Source organism: Spea bombifrons, chromosome 2 (assembly GCF_027358695.1).
Source record: "Spea bombifrons isolate aSpeBom1 chromosome 2, aSpeBom1.2.pri, whole genome shotgun sequence".
Taxonomy (NCBI): Eukaryota; Metazoa; Chordata; class Amphibia; order Anura; family Pelobatidae; genus Spea; species Spea bombifrons.
Genome location: NC_071088.1, coordinates 123770352 through 123795244, shown reverse-complemented (window position 1 = coordinate 123795244; position 24893 = coordinate 123770352). Strand labels below are relative to the sequence as shown.

General features: G+C 38.4%; 1 protein-coding gene across 1 annotated transcript in view; it reads left to right on the top strand.

Annotated features, from left to right (window-relative positions):
• The first annotated feature begins 10829 nt into the window (after positions 1-10829).
• FRY (FRY microtubule binding protein) overlaps positions 10830-24893 on the top strand; it is a 121604-nt gene continuing 107540 nt past the window's right edge. The window contains exon 1 of the mRNA XM_053456368.1: positions 10830-11179. Coding sequence (XP_053312343.1) covers positions 10975-11179 — 205 coding nt within the window. The 5' untranslated portion in view covers positions 10830-10974. The remainder of the gene's footprint in view (positions 11180-24893) is intronic.

The window sequence follows — 24893 nt, the reverse complement described above, 5'->3', positions numbered from 1 at the left end:
GCATTAACACAGAATATGTAAGTGCCATGGTGATTAGTTTACAATTTCTAGTATTCTGTACAGAAAAACCAATAAACAAATTTGATACTGTCTGCATTTTATTCAGAATTTTAGTATAAAGTATCTAATATGGTTAAACTATTGTATGAACTATTCACTGGTCTTTCATAAGCACACTTGCTACAAATAATTTATTTATTCTGAGTGTGCTGCCCTAGAGCTTAGCCAGGCCAGCGCCCCCAGCTGCACCTTCCATGGCCAACATACTTATTGCTGATTGATACTGGGTTGGCACAACCCTCCATAATGCAAAGTGATCTCCCTCGTAACTACCCCATGGAGCTTAGGCACCTTGGTGAGCATGATCACCCAACAGGGCCGTAGGAAGGGTGAGGCGAGAGAGGCACTCTCCTTGGACAGCTGCAAGGGGGCACACAGCCGCCCGATCAGCAGCTGTGGCCTCCAGGACTGGTTGGATAGATCACGGATTTCTCTAACCAGCTCAACAGGGCCCGTGGGCCCAACAGGGCACCACGAAGCCGCCCAAAAAACAGTAGTGTAGCTATAGGGGAAGGGCGAGCAGAGAGGCCACCTCCCCTGGGCCGGTCTTCAGGGGACTGCCGAGGCAGCTGCACGATTGTGCCTTCCCCAACCAGCCCTGCTCATCAGGCGCCCCTGTGATCAGCGCTAGTCGGGGTGGAGGTGTCCGATGAGCAGGGCTGGTAAGGGAAGTTCACAATCCCCCCCTAACCGGTCCAACATTAGGGAGCGCAAGGTCTGTCAATCCAGACCTCGGCCTCCGTGCTCCCTAATCACTACGCGCCTGTAAGTGATGCGGGATATGATGTCGCCCTGGCGCATAGTGATGAGGGAGCACTAAAGCAGAGGCCTGGAGTGACAGACCTCACGCTCCCACCACAAGATGGAAGATGGAAGACAAGAAATGTAAGAGAAAGAGAAATGCAACAAATGTAAGGGATGGGGAGAAAGGGGTATAAGGGCTGTGTATATGTGTGTGTCTGTAAACTAGTGTGTCTATGGGCGGTGTGTGTGTGTGTATGGGCAGTGTGTGTGTAAGAGCAGCGTAGGTATCTGTGTGTTTGTAAGCTGGTGTGTGTGTATATGTGTGTGTGTGTGTGTGTAAAGCCAGTGGAGTGTGACGGCAGTGTATGTGTATATACACGTGTGCATGGACAGGCTTGTGTAAGGGCAGTGTATGTCTATGTGTGTGTATATGGGCAAGTGTGTATAAAGGAAGTGTGTATGGGCAGGTGTGTGTAAGGGCAGTGTATGCATATGTGCATGTTAATTGGCAGGTGTGTGTAAAGGCAGTGTGTAAGCACAGTGTATGTGTATATATGTGTGTGTTTGTAAGCTTGTGTGTGTATGGGCAGTGTGTGTCTAAGAGCAGTGTAGGTATTTGTATGTTTGTAACTTGCCCCCCCACCTCGACTTCAACAGCTAGTCTGGGCCGTGATTGCCCCCACACAACTGGTCTGTGCCTTCTTTGCCCCTTGCTCCCTTCCAACATACAACATATGCAAACACACTCACACAAACACACAAATTACACACACTCCATCTCACCACACTTACACATCCATGGCCACACACACAATTACACATACATGCTCACACATACACACAAGTATACATCCATGCTCACACACACAATTACACATCGATAATTACACACAAGTACACATCCATGCAGAAAGCATGGACCCCGTGGCATCTGCGACCACTGCAACCCCTGTAATTACGCCAGTGCTGTACAGAGCTCAGCCAAGGAATGAAATAGTGACGCACCATGTGTCTTTGTATGCCTGTCCATATTGGCATAAGTGTATTTTATTGTGCAGGCTTAACCTGCAGAGGGCAGTGTCGGCTTTAAGAAAGCCTTTTACCAACTTTCAATTTTTATCAAAGGCTGTAGTTAGAAACTAGAGATAAATAATACCTTTTCGTTTATAAAAAATAAGCGAAGGAAAGCGTGTAAATAATATGCAATGTAACAGCAGCAATTTGTAAACTAACTACCCAGTTGTTTTCTGCGGAGGTACCAATAAAGGAACGAAGATTTAATTCACTGTCCGTGTCTGTGTGAGAACCAAGTGTAAAACACCACTAAATTACTTTCCTCCTGCCATCCTGAGATCCCCCTTATACATGAACACTTTTGATGGGTTACTTTTGATGGCTCTAGGTGGTACCATAATAAAGGACCTTTTTAATTTTAGAGGTTTTAATTTGGAGGTATTGGCTACATCGTTAGCTTGTTAAGCCAAAGACTATTTTTCTACGTAGCATTCCTAGTCTTAAATTTAAGACCAGAGTTCATTATTGACTTATCATGGTTTAGTTTAAATCCCACCCACCATGTTCTCAGAATTTTCTTTTAGATTTGCTATCTAGAGTATTTCAGCAGTGTACAGTAGCTCCTGATGCTGAAGCCAAAGTAAGCATCCTGATGAAATCATACACAGTTAAGTTGACTTTAATGTCTTAATAATCACAAAATAACAATGTATAAACTAAAGCACGCCATGGGAACAAATACAGCCATAGATACTATGCAGCAAGATATTATTATAATATTCAACAGTAAGCTTATGTATTTATTTCCAATAAATCCAAACATGAGTTATGAAAGTGTGATTTGTACGGTATGCTGGGAGAAATCCCTGTCCTGGCATAATCACACAGGATACACTCTTTCAACATAAGAGTTATAACTACAATGTCTTCATTCTGCTTTTGATTGCTAGCTGAGTATATAGAAGAGTTAACGTCCATATTTCACGATTTTCTAATTACTTTATGAAATAATTGGTTTATACATCCCACATGCTGCAAAGTAGCATTTTATATTTGCTAATCAACTATATGTGAGAATTGTGGATAAAAATGGATAAAGTGGCAGCCTTACTAGCTGGGCTCGACTGGCGATGATGGGGCAGCCCTGGCACTCTAAGGCCAGTGGCCACCTTATGATGGTAGATCAGCTGACATTCTCTCATAATTACTGATGGGGAATTACATTTATAACAACATAATGCTGATAATTCCTTGCCTCACAACATTATACCCCCCCCAAAAAAAAAAAAGGTTAACAATTTCCCTTCCGTCCCATGCCAGGAAAGGTTTCATAATTCATAAAGTTGGTATTATATTATTTCTCAAATCTCATCACACATATCTTGCAATTCCTAAGTAATGCTATCAATATAGGAGAGATGTTCTTTACTTATAGGAAGTTTAAATACTACTGCCACCATATACTCTTCCCAGAAGAATTTGAAGGCCCAGAACACATAGATTAGGTACAGCGCTGGTGGATTTCTGTAGAAGAGTTAAGTTCAGCCAGCAGCTGGATCTTGATCACGGTCATTTCAAAAGTCATAGAGAACATTGCCAAAGTCAATTCAGAGCATCTTGTGCAGCTAGAACACATTGCAAAGGAAGGACGTATCCTCCTACAATAGGTTTTGATTTATTCTTATGATTTTCAGGATAATATAGGGCGCTTCAGTAGGAAGTGTTGCATAAATGAGAAAAGGAAAGTAAAACAAGGAGTAGATAGATTAAAAACAAAAGAAGGAAGGTATGTAGAAGAGGATAAAAGTCTAGCAGACTGTTTCATTTAATATTTCTGTTCAGTTTTTACAGATTAAAATAAAGGAAAGGTACCTTAGTTAGGAAAAAAAAGACTAATGAGTCATTTGATACATGTGACTTTATTGAGGAAGAGGTTCTACTTGAGCTGTCTAAGGTAAAGACAAATAAGTCCATAGGGCCTGATGGGATACAACCCAAATTATCAAAAGAGGTTGGGGGTGTATTAGCAAAACTGTTTATTTAACCAATCATTGATAACAGGAGTAATTCCAGAAGATTGGAAATTAGGGAATGTTGTGCCCATTAACAAAAAAAAGCAGTAGGAAGGAGTCGGGCAACTACAGGCCAGTAAATCTTACATCTGTAGTGGGGAAATTAATGGAAACAATGTTAAAGGATTGAATTGTTAAACATTGGTTTCAAGAACAATCAAGTTTTTTTGATTGGGTAACTAAAAAAAATTGATCAAGGTGGTGCAGTAGTCGTTGCGTATCCAGATTTCAGTAAGGCCTCTGACACTGTGCCACATAGCAGACTTATCAATAAACTGTAATCTCTGAGTTTAGATCCCAATGTTGTTGATAGAACCATTTAAATATATAAAGGGAATCAACATGATAAAGGTAGTTTATTTAAAATAAAGCATACTTCCACATTGGAAGTAGGACATAGTCTTAAGTAAGAGGGGCAAAGGTTTAAAAGTAACATCACGAAATATTAATTTACTGAAAGGGTAGTGGATACATGGAATAGCCTTCTAGCAGAAGTGGTGGAGATTAATACAGTGAAGGAGTTTAAGCAAGCATGGGATAGGCATAAGGCTAGGCTAGATATAAGATAAGGCCAGGGACTAAGTACAGTATTTAGAGGTTGGGGAGACTAGATTCTTATCCGCCGTCACTTTTTATGCTTCTATGTTTGGTGCTGAATCCATCCCCTAGTGGAATGAGTTGGAATTGAAGGTTTTCCCTAAACATGCCACCATTTTTTATTCAGCCATTTTAGGAACAACCCACATTTTATATATATACAGAATTGTCTGAATATTTTATAGACGAATAAAGACCGTATTGAAGAAATTATGTGTCAGTGCATTTACGGGCTTAGACCACAAAATTCAGACTACTCTGTTGATTTTGGACATGTGTGAAATCAAATTGTACAAAAGTTTGAGTCAGAAACTGTTTTGTAGCTATTAAAATACAGCTACTGTTGAAATCGGTAAAATTGTAATTTAGGAAAGCGGATAAAGTGTAGTGCTTGTCGTTACTGGTCTTAGACGTAAATTCTGCCAAGACAAACTGTATGTCTCTCGCATATTTGGTTACCTTGGGACTGTATTAATGCGCTCTTAAAGGAAGCAGCGCGGTTGTACTCCTCCATCCAGAAATTACTAAATAATTATATTAAGGCACACACAGAAATTCTTATTTGCCCCACTTCCCATAACTGTAGCTTCTATAATATGAATACTTCTCAGAGCTAGAACTCCTCCCTGTTCTACATTTTAATGTCAATGGGAAGTAAAATGGGAACATCATGGAACCATCACTGATCGCTTACAATTATTCAAAAAGACTGGTGCTCTCAAGTAATATTTTGGCCTTAAATGTTCACATTACATTAGCTTTGTAGATAGTAAATGTAGAGTTTCGGCAAGACCTCCGGTTATAGAACTTGGCTAATGTCATTTCTAGATGTTACAGGGGAAATTGTGGACATTTGATACTCATTGATTTTGTTTTGCGTGAACTTGATGGGCAGACAGCATTAAAAGCCTTTGAAATAGGGGGTGATAGCCCTGCATCAAGCTATAACATAATACTATTTCATGTTTGCACAACGAAAAAAAAATTAATATAAAGTATATATACAGCTACAACTATTAGGTTAATGTTTTTGCGCTACACCATTATGCCTGACGTTCACTCAGAAGTCACCAGCTGATCAGTATTTTTATGTTGATGTAGACAGGCTACGAGAAAAATACCAAAATATTATTAAAAATAATATTAAAGCATATATGTAATTACTTGTGTATGGTTTCACTGGTTTTCACTGATCAAGCATTTTAATATTGTATAGATCAAAACCTTACTAAAAAAAATAATTTCATGAAAGGCACAATCTCTAAATTTACCTTATTAATCATGTCCAGTTATCTGCAATGGGGGGGGGGATATATATATATATATATAATTGTGTTTATTTCACATTTTCAATTCTCAATATATACATTAGACCACATATGCAATAAAGATAACTATTCCAATAATTCCACATTCTTCTGCTGATACATTTAAGAATATTGCATTCTTTTACATGATACGTAAGTATAATACGCAGGATAACCGAGTTAGCAGGAGATGTGCTGCGTCCATGCAGCTGCGCAATTTATTGTAACTGGATTAACAGCTTTTTGAAGGCATCATTTGTTGTATTAACTAGCGCTTGAGTGTATCAGCGGCACCACAAACTGTGTTGAATGTTTCCAAAAGTGTTGCTCCTATTAGTATGTTAACCAAATAAAATTGAACATTTGTCATTTTGTTCTTTCTTCTGAAGGTTTAATGAGTTTCTATAGCAACAGCAAATCGGTTTCACATGGCAAAAATTATGAATAGGATACATTTTGACATCTTAAAATATTTGTGGTTCAGCCATTAAGCAGGACTAGGAATGATGGGTCTACCGCTGCATTAGTTACATTTAGCAGAGTAAGTGGAACAGCATCTTTAAGAAAGCACTGGACAGATCACTGTATAGTGTGTAAATGCATTGTGTGTTTTGAGGAACCCATTAACATGAAAATGTATTTGTTTTATACTAAAGAGTGCTTTTAAAACTTCAGGACATATTACGAAAACATTTGGAGTGCCATATGGAGATTTACCTGTTTTTTTGTAACAGGTTATACCAGAGGAGGGGAAGGTTTTGTTTGTTTTCTTTAGAAATACAGCCAAGGACAATAAAAAAATGATGTAATTATTTAACGGCCTGGACCAACACGTAATGTCTGTACTGAAGCTCTAAGCAGCCGTTTTGTTTGTTTTGATGCTTTCCATGAAGTTAAAATGGTATTTTACTTTTCAACCAAGAATCTCCATATATTAACACTGAGAAAAGTACACTCCGTGGTATCAATAAATTACTTTACTGGTTTCATTTCGTCTTGCTGAAGGCGGCCTTCTGTCCAGCCAGTTTTCAGTTGAAACTACTGAAACATTTAGAAACAATATTCACTGCTACTGTTGCCCTTCTTTGTGTATAAAGCACATTTTTTGGTCATATAAACCCACTTGCAGATTCTCAAGAGATGACAACAAAAACTGGCTAAACCTCCATTTGTGGAAGGGAAAAGAAAAAATGTCGGTGCGCTTAGCTAGTCTCAGGCTCAAATAATACAAATGTATAATATGAGGCCTACCAGTCTGGTTGCAGCTTGCTGTCCAGGGGTTAATGGGGAGGAGGTTTAATTGCACCTCCCCCAACACAGGTTTTGGTAGCAGTATAAACTGCTTTGTGTGCCCACTATGTAGGAGGTGAGAGTAGGTTCTCACCCTATTGACAGTGTGCCTTGACGTGGCGGGTGAGATAAATTATGCTTTGGCCAATTCATATAACCAAAACCTCTCATTTATATTACGTTTATATATTTGTTGCCAACTTTATTAGGGTGAGAAGCGCAGACAGTGTTTTGTTTTTGGTCTCCATTTGTGGTAGACACAACAGATCTTCATCAGAGATTTCATATGTTTTGGAGTCTTGCACCAGTGATTATTTGCTGTATTGCCCAGCTTACACAGCTGTGTGTCCCTCATTGGGGAAGACCTCCAGAGATTAAATCACAAAGCCAGCACATTCCCAGTTTGGTTGTTCTATGGAAACATTATATATTTGGGGTACGTTACAAATTGCTGGTTTATCTAATAGGGGCTTGGAATGCAGTTTTAAACTTTCTTTTCTTTTCAAACGTTAGGCCTTTTGTTTGCCGGAGGGTTGAACGTCTACTTTACACCCCATCTCAAGTTGTTGAGCAGCTCTTAGATAATTATACAGATTAACCTTCAAAGTGGGAAAACCAGTCCGCTTTGTCAGAAACATCATGTAGTACCATGTCAGAGGAAAAGGTTAATAACTTACTAGACTATTAAACACACTTCAATGTGGTGAGAGTTTTAGTTCACCATTATCTGTGAGACCAGATAGCTATGTGTTTGCCTTTGTTTATTTAGGACAATAGCTCAGTTGACATTTGTTCGGTAAACATATTCCTGTTCCAACCTGTAGCCAGATGTGTGTTTTGTTGAGATGAATATACTCTCACCACAGGTAGTGGCAGCTCTTGCGATCCAAGGTGCAAAATTTAGTTAGATGGCAGTTACAACCTGTAATTAAAACAAGTTCTCCAGCCCAGACTGGTCTTTTAGGAGCTCTGTCTTCCAGTGACCCATATCAGATATGCTAATGTTCCTGGAGGAATTTAACGCTTCGTTGCCAGCGTGGCTTGCAGCTCATTACATGCAATGAGTGGCATTCCTTCAAACTATAGAATACACGCTACAGAAAGTTTAGCAACAATGACAGTTAACCATCCATTTTCACATAGACCAAGAAGAAAATCAACCAATGTTACCGTGTTCATATATGTCCATGAACACGGCACGAAAAGGATTCTTGTCTTGAACTAGATGCTAAAATTAAAACCTTAAGTTCAATGTACAAATTAAAAGCAGTCCTTTAGTTAAACATATAAGTGATAGAGGGCTGCACAAGACATTAATACTTATCAGTGATTGCTCCAGTTGCATCTTTCTTTAAAGGTATAGTCAATTCTATATTTTAATGCTTTTTGTACCCTACCTCTTCCTATAATAAGGTTAAAGTGTTTCTATGAAAAGCACCCTAGTCTGTTTCAGAGAATTATATGACAAAGGCATGGACGAGAAAGAAGAAAGATCTGTGCCTCTTGGTTGAGATTTTCCCCCTCTCTGATATACCACCAGCCTGTAAAGCAGGATCCCTAAAATGTATTAACCAAAGACCCTTAAGTCAACTGCATACCTTACATACGTGTAAAAACCTAATCCTTATGATGGTAGTGTTCCCCAGTACAATAGCCTATCCAGATTAGTGTAATCAAAATACAAATGTGATTTTCATTATTATACTTTTATATTGTTATAAAAAATGTAAATATGGGCAACCTTCTTAACATAAAGAAAGATCCTCACAGGTTGTCTCGTTAAGTCAAATTGTTATGTTACATCCTACTTCTTGTGTCCTCTCCACCCATTGTAAAATGCTACGCAATTTGATGGTGCTATATAAAACACTAAATAATAATAATAATAATAATCACGACACACAAAAACAGCGTTATCCATTGGAAGTGTAAGAAAGAAACTAAACTCAAATGATGAGAAAAGATTATAGTTTAACTAGAGGTGAAAATCAGTAACTTACTGAAACTAAGTTTTAAACTTGGACCCCCTAGAAGCTTCATTCATCACTGAAGTGGATAATTACAACGTTTACGATGTGAAAATACGTTGCTTCCCTAATCTCTTTTTAAACCTGATCTCGCTAGAGCCCCCCCCATGATATATTGTCAAATATTTTTTTTTATTATATCTATTAGAGAGCTTTTATGATGTCTGGGAGAAAAATCTCTATAAAAAAAGATTTTTCCATAGAACAGTAAAAGTTTGTTATACATACACATTATTGCCATAGACAATCCAGGCCACAAAACCGGTAATTATGTTTTTTTTTATATAAATGGAAATGTGTTGTTAAAAATATGTTAAACCCATTGCACGTTTTAATAAATGTTAACACAACATTGTTTTTGTAGACTTTGATTAATGTAACTAATGATTAATGTATTGTATGCTTTTTTCAATTGAGAGGTAAGATACGTCACATACACATCAGTTTGATGTAATATTACACTGATTTGAGAAAAAGCTTCCATAATTCTTAATTCTTGTCCCTTATTTTTGTTTTGACTGATTTGTAAACTTTTTTTTTACTTATTATTATTCCTCTAATTAAGAGAGTCAACCCAATTCGCAGTCTGGGGGATTATTATCATCATTGATCTGGCCAGCATGGGTGGGATTAAACAATAAATAAGGAAGTCTAGACAGGACAGTAATAGCTCTGAGCTCAGATAAAACCTTTTTTTATGAAGTTTTATCTGTACTCAGATGTTGCACCATTTTATGTCGTAACACGTAGAACAAATAGCTTGTCTGTTCAGACTCCCGAGCTTCATTGTGGTTAGGCACAGGAATTATTGGGGTTCACTAGTCTGCTTTAACCTGATGAGCTCCAGGTTAATGTGTAGACACCAAGGGGTTAAGAGTTTGGCCATCATTTTTGTATTATTCCTGCAAATGGCCAAGGCAGTCACAACAGGGACCGGATTTTCCAGGTGTGACCGATGTTCTGAGCGATAACATTGTAACTCATGTAATTTGTACTCGAGGGAGTAGCTTGGGAATTAACTGGTTAAATAAGTACACACGAACGTGGTTGTTCATTAACCAAACTGGTGTGAAAAGAGCACTTTGCTATACTTTAATCTCTAGCTCATAACATGTATATATTAGTGGATACGTAGATATAATTCGGCCCCAAAACCTTAATCAGTCCTTGGTCTCATCTGAGATTTAGGATAGTCGTAAGACTACCCCGCTCATTATTGCCATGTTAAACTCTGCTGGAAAGCTGTTCCACGTATCTACCACCCTCTCAGTAAACTTAATTACATTGGATCTAAATGTAAGAGCTTGATGTATGATCTCCAGTTCTGAGTCTTTGTTCCATAGAACAGAGTCACTTGTGTAAACCGCTGGTCTTTGTGGCTCATATAACCTCCATACTTGGGTCCTCCTGCTTGGGTGCGAAACCAGATTGAAAGGTCCTTTATTAGTAATTCACGGATATGTATCAGGTACCTAAAAGAACAAAAAAACTAATTATAAAATAAATAATAATGACAAATAAATTATTAGACATGAGCTAAAAATGGTCCAATCAGGGCTAGGAGCCTGGATATTTGTCAGCACCATACAGTCCTCCTCATTCAGCTCCAGTTCATGCAAATATGCGAATCTAATGGTTTTTTGTGTGTTTACCCACCCCCTTCTCCGCTGAGCCATTACCTGTTCGAGCAGGAGTTGTTTAGTAACACTACACCTGTGCAGGTCCACGCCTTTCTCCTTCCTAAACTTCTCGAACGAGTACATAGATAAGCATGAAAACAAAGCTCTGGGAGCACGCCACAGGAAAGCGCTTCCGTCACACACATTTTTTATTCTTCGTCTGAGGTTCTCATGCCCACTCACTATGGCAGTTGATGACAGCAGTTTGTATGCCAACACAAGGAATAAACTCTTCTTCAATCAGAATGATTATAAGGCTGTTAGGAGATGCAGCCTTCCTCAAGAACTGCTCTCCAACCTTGATAGTAAGGGGAAAGTTCCAAGAAATATCAAGATTTTGGAACCACTCTATATGAGGAGATCTAGAAAAAGACCTTCAATTATCCCAGGTAAGAGAATGATAACTGATCAAAGAAAAGGTGATAGTCCATCAACTCTTGTAGAGTTACATCATGATTAGACAAACACAGATTTTTTTGGGGGGGGGTGAATTATAGGAGTTCATGTTTACCATCATCTGCAGAACTACTCCTGATCCAAACGGGGACTTGCGTGATGAATCCAATTATTTACAGACTTATAGTGCGTTAGCCAAATACAGTAGCATAATGACCGATAAAATATTTTATACGCACCAAGTGTCCCGATCTGTCCATCTACCATACTTAGACACCCAAAATGTAACTTGTGTTCCTTTTAGTTAGCCAATAGATTAATTGATCTTTTTTTTTTCTCTGATAATTTGTTGCTTGTGTAGATTTGTAATCATTTACATTATTCTATTGATCCTGTGCACCGTCCTTAATGTATGCATAAATAGTAAATACTGCTCCTAAACCCCTATACGCTAGTGATGGATAATACACTCTGCTTATTATGAATAATAACATTAATAAAAAAAATAAGCAATAACAGATATAAACTTCTAAGGGCCATAACCTACCACAGAATAGTTACTTGACCTGATTTGATGACATTAAGACTCTTATGACAAATGTGTGCAGCAGTTATGTAGAAAAGTCATTATATTATGTATGATAAAGTTGCTGTTACACTTAGAAACGACTTATTTTATTACTTCCTGCGAAAATGTAACCACATTAAAAACCATGCATAAACGTCTTAAGAAAACTTACTATAGTGGCAATGTATCAGTGCTCGTTTTCATGCTCGTCTGATGTCATAGCACTAAAGACACAAGAAACGTGGTTGAGCACTGACAGACAGGTCGGTGGGAAAAGACCTGCCGCTCCCACCACAGGAATTAAGAAAGGTAAGAGATGGGGAGAAAGGGGAGAAATAGCCCCTATTAAGGGCTTGTCTAGGGTTTAATCAATATTAAAGATGGCTCTGTGACCACACCAACAATTTTGCTGGATAATTAGAAAATTATTTAGGACTCCAGTCCACTGTAGCAGACATAAGCCAATTCAGCCTTTGTAGATAAAAAAAAACAATTTGAATTTGTTTGCAATAAAGCTGACTAGGCTGAAGACCAATGGCTGGCTCGGCAGAAAGTGAAGTAAAGAAAAGGAATTTACCTAGCTGGAACAAGATTTGACTTCATTGTTGGCAAGGGAAGATACCATGTGAAAAAGTGCCCCTAGGCCGCAATGATTTAAGTATTTTGGGTCACTGCCTGGATTTTCTATGTTTTTTAATTACAGTGTCACATATACTGTAGCCACCAGGATGCTTCAAGCTTGCATTTGCCCCCTTGAGTTGAATGGTTCCCCCATTCTCCGATCACCCGGCCATTGTGTGTGCCCAGATGGAAACAAACAAGGTCCTCTGTCGGGCTGCGGTGGTCTAGCTCATCTTGTCTAACATCTGGCTTATCCACTTATAGGTTTTGAACTATCATTGGGACTGTTGGTGGTTATTTATATCAAAGTATCACATTTCTTCACCCAAAAATATCCAATTATGGATTATTCAAAATACACCTTTAGTAAAAGATACCCAAAAATTGCAATTTCACAGTAATTGTGTGCTACATACTCCCAATTAATAGTACAGAGTTTAGATCTATATCTCTCTCAAACAATAATCTGAGACTTTAAAATACACTTTTGGCCATTTTTATATAGTCATGTGTTTTAGGTCAGAGGAGCTTGTGTCAGACACATCTTTCCAGAGAACAGGCACAGAATCAGATCACTCTTGTTTTCACTTGTACGTAGTGTTTATTTATTAAACCAACATGTTACTCAAGGAAGATCCTCTATTGCGTAATCTTTGCAAGTTGATACTTTATCTTCTCTGGTAGGTAAAAGGTCCCCTAGACTTATCAAACAAGATGTTCTTTTATCACTAGAGAAGAAGAAATTTTGTTTTTGATTAGTGTTTTAGTGAATTAGAACTATAGTCATTAAGACTATTTGTTTGCCAGATAATTGTATAACATTAAGGTGCACAATTACAGATTTCATTTTAGATGTTATTGTCACAGCAGCGGTGGGATTAGTTAAACAATGGAGTTCCCACCTGTGCTATCTTTGTTTGACAGCCAGGCTGGAGCCATCTCTGAGTACCTTGGGGCTCTGTATGACAGCTCATTCTGTCACAGTTATGTTGTATGACTTGATGGGAATCGGAAGCCACTATGGGTACCAATGGATACCAAGTAGCCATCTAGAATTCAGAATCCCAGCTGCCTTTTGAGTTTGGCTCCCTTGTCGTGTTGTAAAATGAGGACCTGGGCTACTGCATCAGCTGGAAAGCAAGTGTAAAAGACTACGGGTCAACATTGTGTAAGGTGTATCTCAGCTACCCAAAAGCTTTACTTGTTTCGCAGCACCAGGTGCTTCATCGTAAACTTTTGATTTGAATACAGGGTGTCATAATCCAGCATTTTATTTTATGCCTGGGATTAACGCAAAGAGCAGACTTCAGAGTTTATTCACTTTATTCAGGAGTTGCTGTCTCCTCTCCCTGATTCACGTTGCTGACTCCAGTAAGGTTCTGCTCCATGAATAGTTTGGACAGCCCTGTATTTCTTGAAAGTCATCTCACTGATTGAACCAATTAAAATGCATTGTCACCATTACTCTTCTAGAAGAGCATTTATCCCAGGGTGGTGCTTTTAATGAATAGATCAGTCAGGTAATTGAAATCACGACTCTCTTTCCAGCTAGTGAATAACCTATTCCTCTTAGATTCTCCTCTGAGTTTATAAAACATTGGAATTCACTATAAGCTATACACATTATATAATTACAGACAAGTTACGGAATTGTTATGAAGAATACAGTACTTATAATCAATGTTTAAAGTTACTTAACCATGCACCGTTTCATTATGTTTAAAATGTGCCTGCGCTTGTCCCTTTTGTATTACATGTCCCAGGACCTGAAAGTAATTTTAGACGTTTGTGTATCAAAAAATACCAACCAAAAACGTATCATCTACAGCTGTGGATAAAACCAACTAATGCTTGTAATTATCTTCTTGTAATTATAATACCTGTGCCTTTGGAGGTCACATGTATCTTAGTTATATGACTGATAAAGTGAACTGGTGAGTGAGACATGAATGGGCGCTGGTTTTATGTTCCTTCCAGTCTCAGTTTGTGGCATGTGTGCCCCTTGGGGTACTAATAATGTTGCAGGATAGATATTAAAGGAATGTTCTTACAATGACAAGAAATCCATACTTACTATCATTCGTGTTTTCCTAGTACACATTCCAGATTTTGGAATATTTTGTGATGTTTCTGTCATAAAATCCGGATCTGATACATATCAAGGATTCATAACACATTGAGGGTGATAACAAATTTGACCCAACACAAAGGCATTATTGGAGTCAAATTTCTTACAGCTAACTGGCTTACTAATACTGCTGTAACAGGGTGTCCTCATGTACATCCGCCTCCTCTATAACAGCCAGAACAAAGGCTGGAATATACATCGTTTCCTTTATCTACTTTACCTAATCTCCGTCAGCAACTCGGCAGGATCAGTAGTGTATTGTATTTTATGAATGCTTTTAAGTGAATGCTTATTTATACTGGTGAAAAGCAACAGCATGATTATATATATGACTGTGGGATACCAAGGTTACTTGTAGCTGGTCTGCATGTCTGCTATGTGTCCTTCTAGTTGTTCCACCCTATCAATTGTAAATACCTTCCCTCTTTTTACTACAATCCGGCTGCACTTCTCCAGTCCAAATGAAATCCCCAACTCTTCACTGTAAATCTGTGTCAGGTTGATCGGTAAAACGATGTCTCCTTCGCTCTCCACACAGCTCACAGCTTGAGGTCATCCATGTAGAAGAGGTGGCTTGTTCCTATATCCAGTCCTTGCAATTAGCTGGCTGAGGGGGTTCAAGTTCAGAACAGCAGCGGAGACAGTGCATCACCTTGGTATATGCCACACTTGATGGTCACTTGTGCTGACTGTCTTCAGTTGTCTTCCAGACTTCCATTAAGTCATTGAGGAAGGCCCTTAGTGTCCTCTTGACTTTGTATGGCTTCAGGCATTCACAGATCCATGTGGGTGGCATTGAATTATAGGCTTTCCTGTCAATCCAGGCTGTGCTCAGGTTGGTCTGTCTAAACTGAGTCTTGGTTGATCAGTCTGTCTATGAGCGACTGGTGATTGGTATTCTCAATCACCAGTCGCTCATAGACAGACTGATCAACCACATCAATCATAGACAGACTGGTATTCTCAATGCACTCATGTACTGGCCCCTGTGTTTTCCTATAGCTTGGTGGCTATGATGCCCGATAGGACTTACCATGTCGGGGGGAGGCAGGTTATCAGCAGGTAGTTGGAGGGTGTTGTATCCCTATGATGGTCTTTCATGATCATCACTGTTCTTTCATATATATATTACACCTATGTTAGGTTTACTCACTGAGCTTTTTTTTTTTAAAGTATACATGGGACTTAAGTCATTATTGTCCCTTAAAGATTTGCTTGCGTAGCAAAATCTTCTGGTGTCGGGTGCCAGACAGATATTAAATTCTTTTTTACATAGTATGTTATTTTCAGAGAAGAAATTCCTGCATGCTGTTAGTTTAAACTGGCTTCAGATGGCTTTTGGTGGTTGGTAGCTTTTGTAAAACAGGAAAGTGATTGGTATCAGGTTTCTTCGTTCTGGTGAGAGTTCACTAAATGAGACTCTTCAGGCATAGCCCCGTTGTTACAAAGCCCTACACCACCTTCAGAGATGGATGGCTGATACAGTGTCAAAAAGTGTAATGTGGAGACGTGACCAGCCCTGTTTTACATGGCACTTCACATGTACTATCATCCTCACATAGCAGGAAAGGTCTCAACACGGATCATCCATTGTTCATATGAAGTCTTAAAACATAACAGCCACCACGAATACATTAACTGCAATATCATTTGCAGTCCATTATGAATGCATGGGTCTATCTTGCAGCACCAACCCAGGGATTGTGTGGTTGGGCAACCATCCCAACTTCTAAGCTGGACGAAAAAGGGCTACTTTAAGGTGGTATTATAGAGTCTCCTCAAGATGCAGGGCTTTTCCAGGGTTTTTTTTTTTTTTTTAATTATTGATCATTGCTTATGAAATGTATTAAAGAAAAAAAAAAATGTATTTGAATTACGCAATTTAAATTATAGATTTACATTCTACATAGTGTTGCAAATGATGTGTTTGCTCCAAAGAAAAATGTTTTGGAAACCTAAGTGCCCTTTACATGGGTGATGGCGTAACAAGCAACCTTTGTTAAATATTACATTCCAGCCAACTTTCTTAAAGCATTTAATTAAGGTCTAAGATTTAAGGTGACTTGTTTTGGTTGAAAAGAAGAGTTCTGGTTACAATAGGTAGTCTGAGCGGTAACCATACAAAATAAATGGTTTTCCATTTTGTCTGAAACTTGGCCGGACAACATCTAAAATTCAGTAGAATAGCAAGGCAAGCTCTGGTAGAATAACCAATAAAAGCGCTCCGTACACAAGGTTTGTAAAAAGGTATTGTCAGCATTGCAGCCAATGGATTGTTCGATGCTAGTAAACTTAATATAAACCATTTTGTTAATGAGAGCAGATAATAGTGGTTGCTTTTTATTCACACAAAATATACATTTGTAATCTACAGGTTTATTTTAAAAATAATGGCACAGGTTTTAATTATTGCCCAGAAGAGTGGAAGCCAACTCCATATTGATGCTCAAGGTTTTGGAATGGGATGTCCAACAAGCTCATATAGGTGTGATGGTCAGGTGTCCACATACTTTTGGCCACATAGTATAGATTCTACCCATTGCCTTATACAATAAAAAGGAATGTGAATACTTTGAATAAGAACTGCAATCCATTGAGAAACAATGTTTATTTACAGTATTTTCTTATCAGTTCAGTTATGCATTGTCTGAATTGTTTGTATGGGAAAGAATTCTGTACCTCAAATTTAAAAAAAGCTTTGTCTCCGACAGATCGTTGAAATTTGACTTGTTAGTGCAATGACTTCCTGCTATTATCTAAGTGCTAATATCATATCAGCCATATTATTCATGTTTTTCGAATGCAGTCAGTTACATAGCATATGCTACAGAATACAAAACAACACGTAGAGGTGATTGGGTCTTTTTGGTTCTGTCAAGTCCATTGTTTTGCGTATGTGAGAATATACCACAATGGGGGTTAGCTGTTAATTAACATAAGGTGACTTATGATATGTAAGTTTAGACCATATTTCGTAATACTAGAGTTATGGGCCACAAAGATAGTACTCATTAAAAATCACTATGTGGAAAGCTGTTTTTGTGATGCATATATTGAGGTATGGTACATATAAATATATATAATATATATGTATGTATGTGTATATATATATATATATATATATATATATACACACCCTTGATTTTATACAGTGGGGATTATTGACAAGTAAATTTTTTGGTGACAAGTCCCCTTTACATTGAATATTTTTTCATTCGTCTTTGTCTGTACTTCATATTACTCTTTACATTAGTCATATGTCTTCCTCTCTGTTGCTGAACTGGTTAAATGTCACAATGTCCTGATGTTCCTGTTTTGCAAGACATACGTCGAGTAGAAAGTGTAATTCGCATGACAAATATTTATATTACATTGTCCAGACTAGGGATAATGAAGCAGTCCTGGCGCTTTAAGGCCAGCAGCCTGCCATTTCCAGCCAGTGGCCTCACGCTACAGCATTGTATGGAGCAATGTCCGGACTTGCATATTACCCTATAGAGTTGATTTTGTGCGTCTCCTAGATAATCCTTATGGCTTATGTACTAGTTCAACATATATTGCACAATAATACCTATTACACACTGGCTTCTTCATCCTAGTTATGACACCCAACCATTGGCAGTTTAAGTGTCATAATATGTTTTTAAATCTCCATCATACACAATGTGGCATCTTCAAGAAAATGCAGCCACCAGCAACAGCTTGTTATGTCTCACTTTGGCCATCGGTGGTAAAAAAAATGGACTTCTAAGCTTTTTACCAGTCAAGGGACCAGGGCTTAGTTTGTATCCTGGTAGTCTCTGGCATACATACTGCAGTTTCACCGTAAAAACAAGTCGGCAGAGCAGAGTAGACCAAAGATTTGAGAAGAACAGATTTCCATTTAAGAATGTCAATGTGTGTTGTATCTTATTGGGATCCCATCAGGGCTCTGCCGATAAGCAGCCATCTTCTCGACACTTTGTTTCCAGTAAGCCCTGCGCTGTTCTAAAAGTCAGTTGTATTAAACTTTAACTGAACATAGAGTGGCTAAAAAAACCCCAAATCAGCTGTCTCTTACCAAAATGATCTGAGCACACAGACTTGAGAGAATATTCCAAAAACAAACAGGATTGTTTGCCTCGTTGTTCCGGAGTGAGGTTGTCAAATTCAATATAGTGCTGGGGAATTTCAAACTTTAGTTATTTGTCACCCCCGGGCTTTGGGCTAATATTACCTCCTTAGGTTTCTGCCTTGTCTTTTGCTCACTGTTTGATCTGTGGTCAGTAACAAACTTATGAATAAGTAATATGCCCTCGTTTTATCTTTATATTCATATATATTCCAGAAATGGCTGGCGTTTGCTGCAGCAAACACATAGCTATCTCACAATTCCAATGAACTCTTCACTTAAAAAGAATCCAGACCTTTAATTATAAGATTAATGATTCATTATCATATGTGATAATTTGGGGGTCCACTAATTTTATTTTAATTAGCATTTGTCTAGTGATTACGCCATTCGATTGCACACTTCACCGGGTGTTTGAGAACCATCATAATCACCCTGGAGGTTGTGTCTCGAGCAAAGTTTTCCTATAGTTTTATCCGAGCTTTGTATTTGTCCTTACTGCTGAGTACTGGTATGGCCCTTCATATAATGGTGCGGTGCCCGGCCCCCACTATGTGAACATAAGAAGGTAGTGTGCAGCGGTACATATTCAGCCAATGGGTGCACCTATGTCTTAAGGCTGCCACTGGCCCAAAAGTGCCAGGGCCGCCTTGTGATCTCAGTTCCACCCTGGCATCTACTCCTGGTTTTGTAGCTGAGTCAGTCCAGGTCAGAATATGTTGTTGGTTTTGTCAATGGGCCAATCGGCATAGAAAATCACTTTCCAAACTCTCTCCCAGAATCAATTTTATATTTAATCTCATTATTCTTTTATTAAACAAAATCAGTGGTAACTAAACTTGTATTCCCATTTTAAAGTCTTTCCACAAGACATATTAGTATTGCTGGTGACTTATGCTCTTCACACCCATATCTAGATCTTATGTCAACACGTGTGTGTCCGTGTATGTATATATATATATATATATATATATATATATATACCGTATATGTGTGTGTGTTATCTGTTACATTATAGATCCATGTGCATTCAGATATATATATATATATATATATATATACCGTATATGTGTGTGTGTTATCTGTTACATTATAGATCCATGTGCATTCAGATCACCAATAGATAAACATTTTGGTAATAATATAATACAATTTGTCAGCAATTTACATCAGAATCATTTTGATGACTTTGCTTATTTGATAATAAATAAATACGGTAACTTTCACCATTTCACAATTTCACCATTCACTTAAAATGTGGTCTAGTTTTCTTGAGAGAATTTAGCTAGAAGAGCTCCTTTCTGTGATTCTTGCATTCTTATCTCTCTGAGCTGTACATCAGTTTGGGTGTGGGTCTCAAATCAGAAATTCCATCTTCTTACCATTTATACATTGTGGAAACATTGCAGTATTTAAATACCCTTAAAGGAACAAAATAGGCCATGCTAAAGTAGTCTTTTAAATGCTATGGACTTACAGCAGGACTGTGCCCATTAGGCGTGTTGCTTGAAATCGCCTCGTCAAATGTCATATTACTTACAGTTCGAGTGAGTTCATTGTTTTTGCAGGGAACACTTAATTGTCATGTGACAGAAAGGCAGACACTGATAGGTTGTTGCCATAGCAAATGAAAAATGTTCTAAAAATGTGTTCTTTTTATGTGATTAAACCTTCAGAGAATAGAATAAAAAGACACATTTGTTGACTTATTTGCTAAGCATACTATAGACTGTAAGTAATGTTTGAAAGTGAAACATCACCTTTAATTGTCTTGATTCATTGTGCATTTTTGTGTAATATCTAGTTCATAAAATTAATTTTAATCTAAATAAATTTACATCTGAAATTTGGAACGGCAGGGACTGTGTCGAAAGTACCATTAGAACACTATAATGGAAATAATCTAGATAATGCCTCGATCCCCAATGAAATTTAATATTTAATAACACATATTAAAAAAAAAGATAATAAACCGGCAAAGACAACAAAAACAGTGGAAATGGGATACCAGAGGACTGTTCTTGACACGATGTATAAAGATAGCTGAATGCATACTACACAATGTTATAATATTAATGAAGATAATAGCAGTAGATTGCTGTTTAATGCTAATGCTGTCAAGCCATCTAGAACTTGTGTACTTTTGATCAACTATGTGGAATAAAATTATTAAATAGTAATAGATCTGATGACCGCATTATCACACTACTGTTTTGTTTTCCTGATATAGTAGCTTAAAGAGACAGTTTAATGTCACTTACAGCAATTCTAAAAAAGAATGTATATTAAAGCATGCAAGAGTACAAGGAAAAAAAGAGAGAAAAGAAATAGACATGTACCCGAGATAGAAACTAGAGCCCCACTTGAAGCAGCCAATCAGTGACCAATCGGTGTCAGGAAAGCGATCCCATTGAAATCAATAGGAGTATTTTCTGCGCATGACCCCTGCCTGCAGCGTTCGCCAAACCAGCGCTGAAGCTGGCTGGAGGTGAGTATATGACATGCAGACAGATGTGTTTGGATGAACACATCTCAGTCACAGAAAATAGCCGCGGTGATGGGATGGGGCAAATGGGGGATTCTGTAGGGCACAGCCAAAATTTTAAGAGACCATGCATTTAATTGCATATGATGGCTGAGTGTCATTTAATAGTTACATGTTACATCTGCTGTACTTGTGCCACATTGACTGACACCCACTCAACCGAATCCCTGTGCTATAGAGATTGTTACATCTCCATGAATGCAGCAGCAGAGACATGGACCTCTGCGTAAACAACACGTCAAACCATATTTCTAGTGCAATTAGTGAGTGTTGAAAGAAATATTAAGCCAACACACAACATTTCTAGGCATTGAAAGAGGTTTTAGGTGAAAGAGTTAACGTTTTGTTTACACAGGATGCTTTTCATCATTCCATAGTTGTGTGAGGTTTCCTTCTTTAGTCATGTTACACAATTAAACACTGAAATGTATCTTAAATACATTGGGCAGTGAAACTGATAAGATCAACTAAGTCAAGTCAGGGCTTTTGTGATATACAAACTACCCTATTAATCATCACAGGTCCAACGAGCTGTCCCCCTCTATCTCATTCTCCTTCATTCTCCCGATAGATTGTAAGCTCCTGAGAACAGGACCCTCTTTTCCTTTTCATAGGCATTGGGATTGCCATTTATTATGTTTGAGATGGGGAAACTCCTTACTGCCAGTTAGTGGGATAGTAATAGAGCTATTTGTCATAATCCTTGAAGTTGGAGTTTGCAGGTGAAGATGTTTAATAATCACGATCACCTTAATTGTAACACAATTTTGAGAGGGTTGTTGGTAAGTAGAATGGTCTCCCAGTAGGCTAATACAGTAAGGAATGTATTGGATAGAATCTAAGACAAGACCAAGGACTGATTAAGTCAAAGTGTCAAATGGTTCTTATCTGCAGTCAAATTGAGGTCAAGGTCAAAGCATTAGTCTCATATTATGTATTGTGTGTAATCATTCACTAGAATGAATGGATCAGCCAAAATAAACTTTTTTGGGCCCTTCCATTCTTTTCAGGTGAATTTTCCAAAATACCCTGAAACTCTTTGTATACCATGGTGGCAATTCCGTTCTTGCTTATTTATGCCTTAGCACCTTAAGAAGGAGCCTTATGTGACTCCATGTTGAGTATATCGGCCATTCAGTCCAACATCTACAGACACTTCATAACCCTCCAAAACCCCGGCAATTTGCTGTTAATTTTTATTAGCAAAATGCACATTAAAAAAAGATTTCTCTATACCAATATTTGGTTGAATGATTTTCAGTATCAATCCGTCTTTAGATGGATAAGAGACGCACTTAATTTAGTGTTATTTTCCAAGAAAAATACAAATATATATATATATATATAAATATATATATATATACATATATAAAACTATTGGCTGCTAGCGTGTTTAGACCAGACAAACTCTATATCTCTTTATCAGGGCCTGGTTGCTGCAAACATTTAGCTATTTACAGCTGTCTCAGGAATGCATATAAGTGATGCCAAAAATGTGCTGCTATCAGTATAATATTTAATTTTAGAAAATCTTGTTTAACCCATGCATGAGTTCCGGAGACTGTAGTGTCACCGTGGATTATTTGAATACCCACCTTGAATTGTAAAAAGAAAAACAAAAAAAAAACTAATATATAAAATATATATCCATGAAAAAAGATACTTAAGCTTGCCCCACCACATGGGCATCCACAGAAATATTTCAAAGAGAGCAAAATACTAGCCCTGCCCAAGGCATGAGGAATAGGCAGGATAAGGTGGAGCCTGGGTGGGGCTGATTTGCCCCGCCTGTTCCAATAGAAATAATATGGAGTGTTGGAATTGCCACATCACTAATCATTACGGAGAACAACGTAGTAGCCTCACCAGTACATTACGCAGACAGCTATACTTATCTATTTTATGATATTCAGCTGAATCGTGAGATTCTAACGTTGTGGTCATGTTGTGGCAGAACTGGCTTGAGAGGTTTATCCTTGCCATTGTGCAGGGTTTCTATAACTATCCCTGCTTGGTAGGATAGACAATTTAATTATTCAGAATGCCCCTATGTGTTTTTTTTCCAATGGGTAAAATTTAAGTCTTGCCCCCCCCCTCCTGGAAGACACCCATGTCCCACCATTACAGAGCTATTTCTAGAACCCAGTCTTTGACCATAATCCTAGCCGGTAGGAGGTGTGGAGGTAGCATGCAGACTATGTCAGACACCCTAGGGAGCTTTTTTCCCAAATATATCCCATTTCCGACAGGAGGCACCCAGGGCCGGCCCAAGACAAAATGCCGCCTGGGGCGAAGTTTAAAATGCCCCCCCCCTTGAACTTACCTTTCAGCAGTCCTGTGGTGAGTCTCCCTGCTTGGTCTCGGTGCCGGCTTGTAATGCTGAGCGCCGGAAATGACGTCATCTTCCGACGCTCAACATTACACGCCGGCACCAAGACCAAGAAGGGCTTGGGCCGCCCCTTCAAAAGTGCCGCCTGGAGCAGTTGCCCCACTCGGCTCCATTGTCGGGCCGGCCCTGGAGGCACCTGTGTTTGGGGGTCTACATATCTCATTACAATGTGCTCAGCATATTTTTGATGTTTTCAAAAAACTACAGCATAGGTGTGAATTCAGTATTCCAGTTTGTGTTCCATTCTATGAACAAGGACTTGAAGCAGCAATACTGTTGGTTCACATGACATTTGATCTTTAGATCCCAGTTTGATGAAGCCCTCATTAAACATGGCATGGCTACACTTAATACAATAGCAACATTGGAGCTGAGAATCAAATCTTTCCAAAACGTTGGGTCAGGTCATCTGCCATATGCTGTTAGTAATACAGTAACTTACGTGGAAGTGCACCACACCCAGGAGCATGCAGAGCTAATGTAAAAAAATACTTACATCATCATAAAACCATGACATTGTTTCATTATGTATCAGCAGCCAAAAGTAATCCTTCATCTCATCTTTATCAAAGCTAATCTGACAGGTGAAATAAAAGAAAAAAAAATAATGTTCAGGGGTGTCAGACAAACATGATGCTTCTCAGAACATCTTGCAACATCAGTGCAAAAAGTAGAAATAATATGGAGAGCGGGAGCAATCTTGTGACTTGTCTAACAAGCAACCTATTTGTCATGTATTGTGAGTGTTGTGTTTAGTAGTATTGTTGTTTTTTAGTAGTGCCTGAACATAGGTTAAATGCAGGGCTGGATTAAGAGCGTCATGGGCCTGGTGCTGAGGATTGTGGTGGGCCTTTTTATGGAAATAAATAAAATAGAATTTTTAACACACCAGGACAGGCTCACACCGATGTCCACACAAATCAGGACAGACTCTGTTACACCAACACCAACGCCAGAATGGGCTAAGCTACAACGAATAAAATGTATTTTCCACACTGCTTTGTAGTTGACACCCCTTTTGTTGTTTTTGCCCCTTTGTGAATCACCCCCAGGCTGCCTCTACCTGGCTCCTCATACCGATTTAAAATCGCTTGGAAAGGCACTTTCTAAGATATTTTGAAACGGCACGGGGAGACAGGAACGTCAGCATACCCCGTGGTGAAACCGAGGCTGCTCACACAGTGTGAGAGCAGCCGGAGATAAAGCTACAGGAGTGATGAGGGGTAAGCGGGGGTGGGATATACATATGTGTGTATATACTGTGTATATATATATATATATATATATATATATATATATATAATGTGTATGGATGTGTACTTGTGTGAGTATGAATGTATAAGTG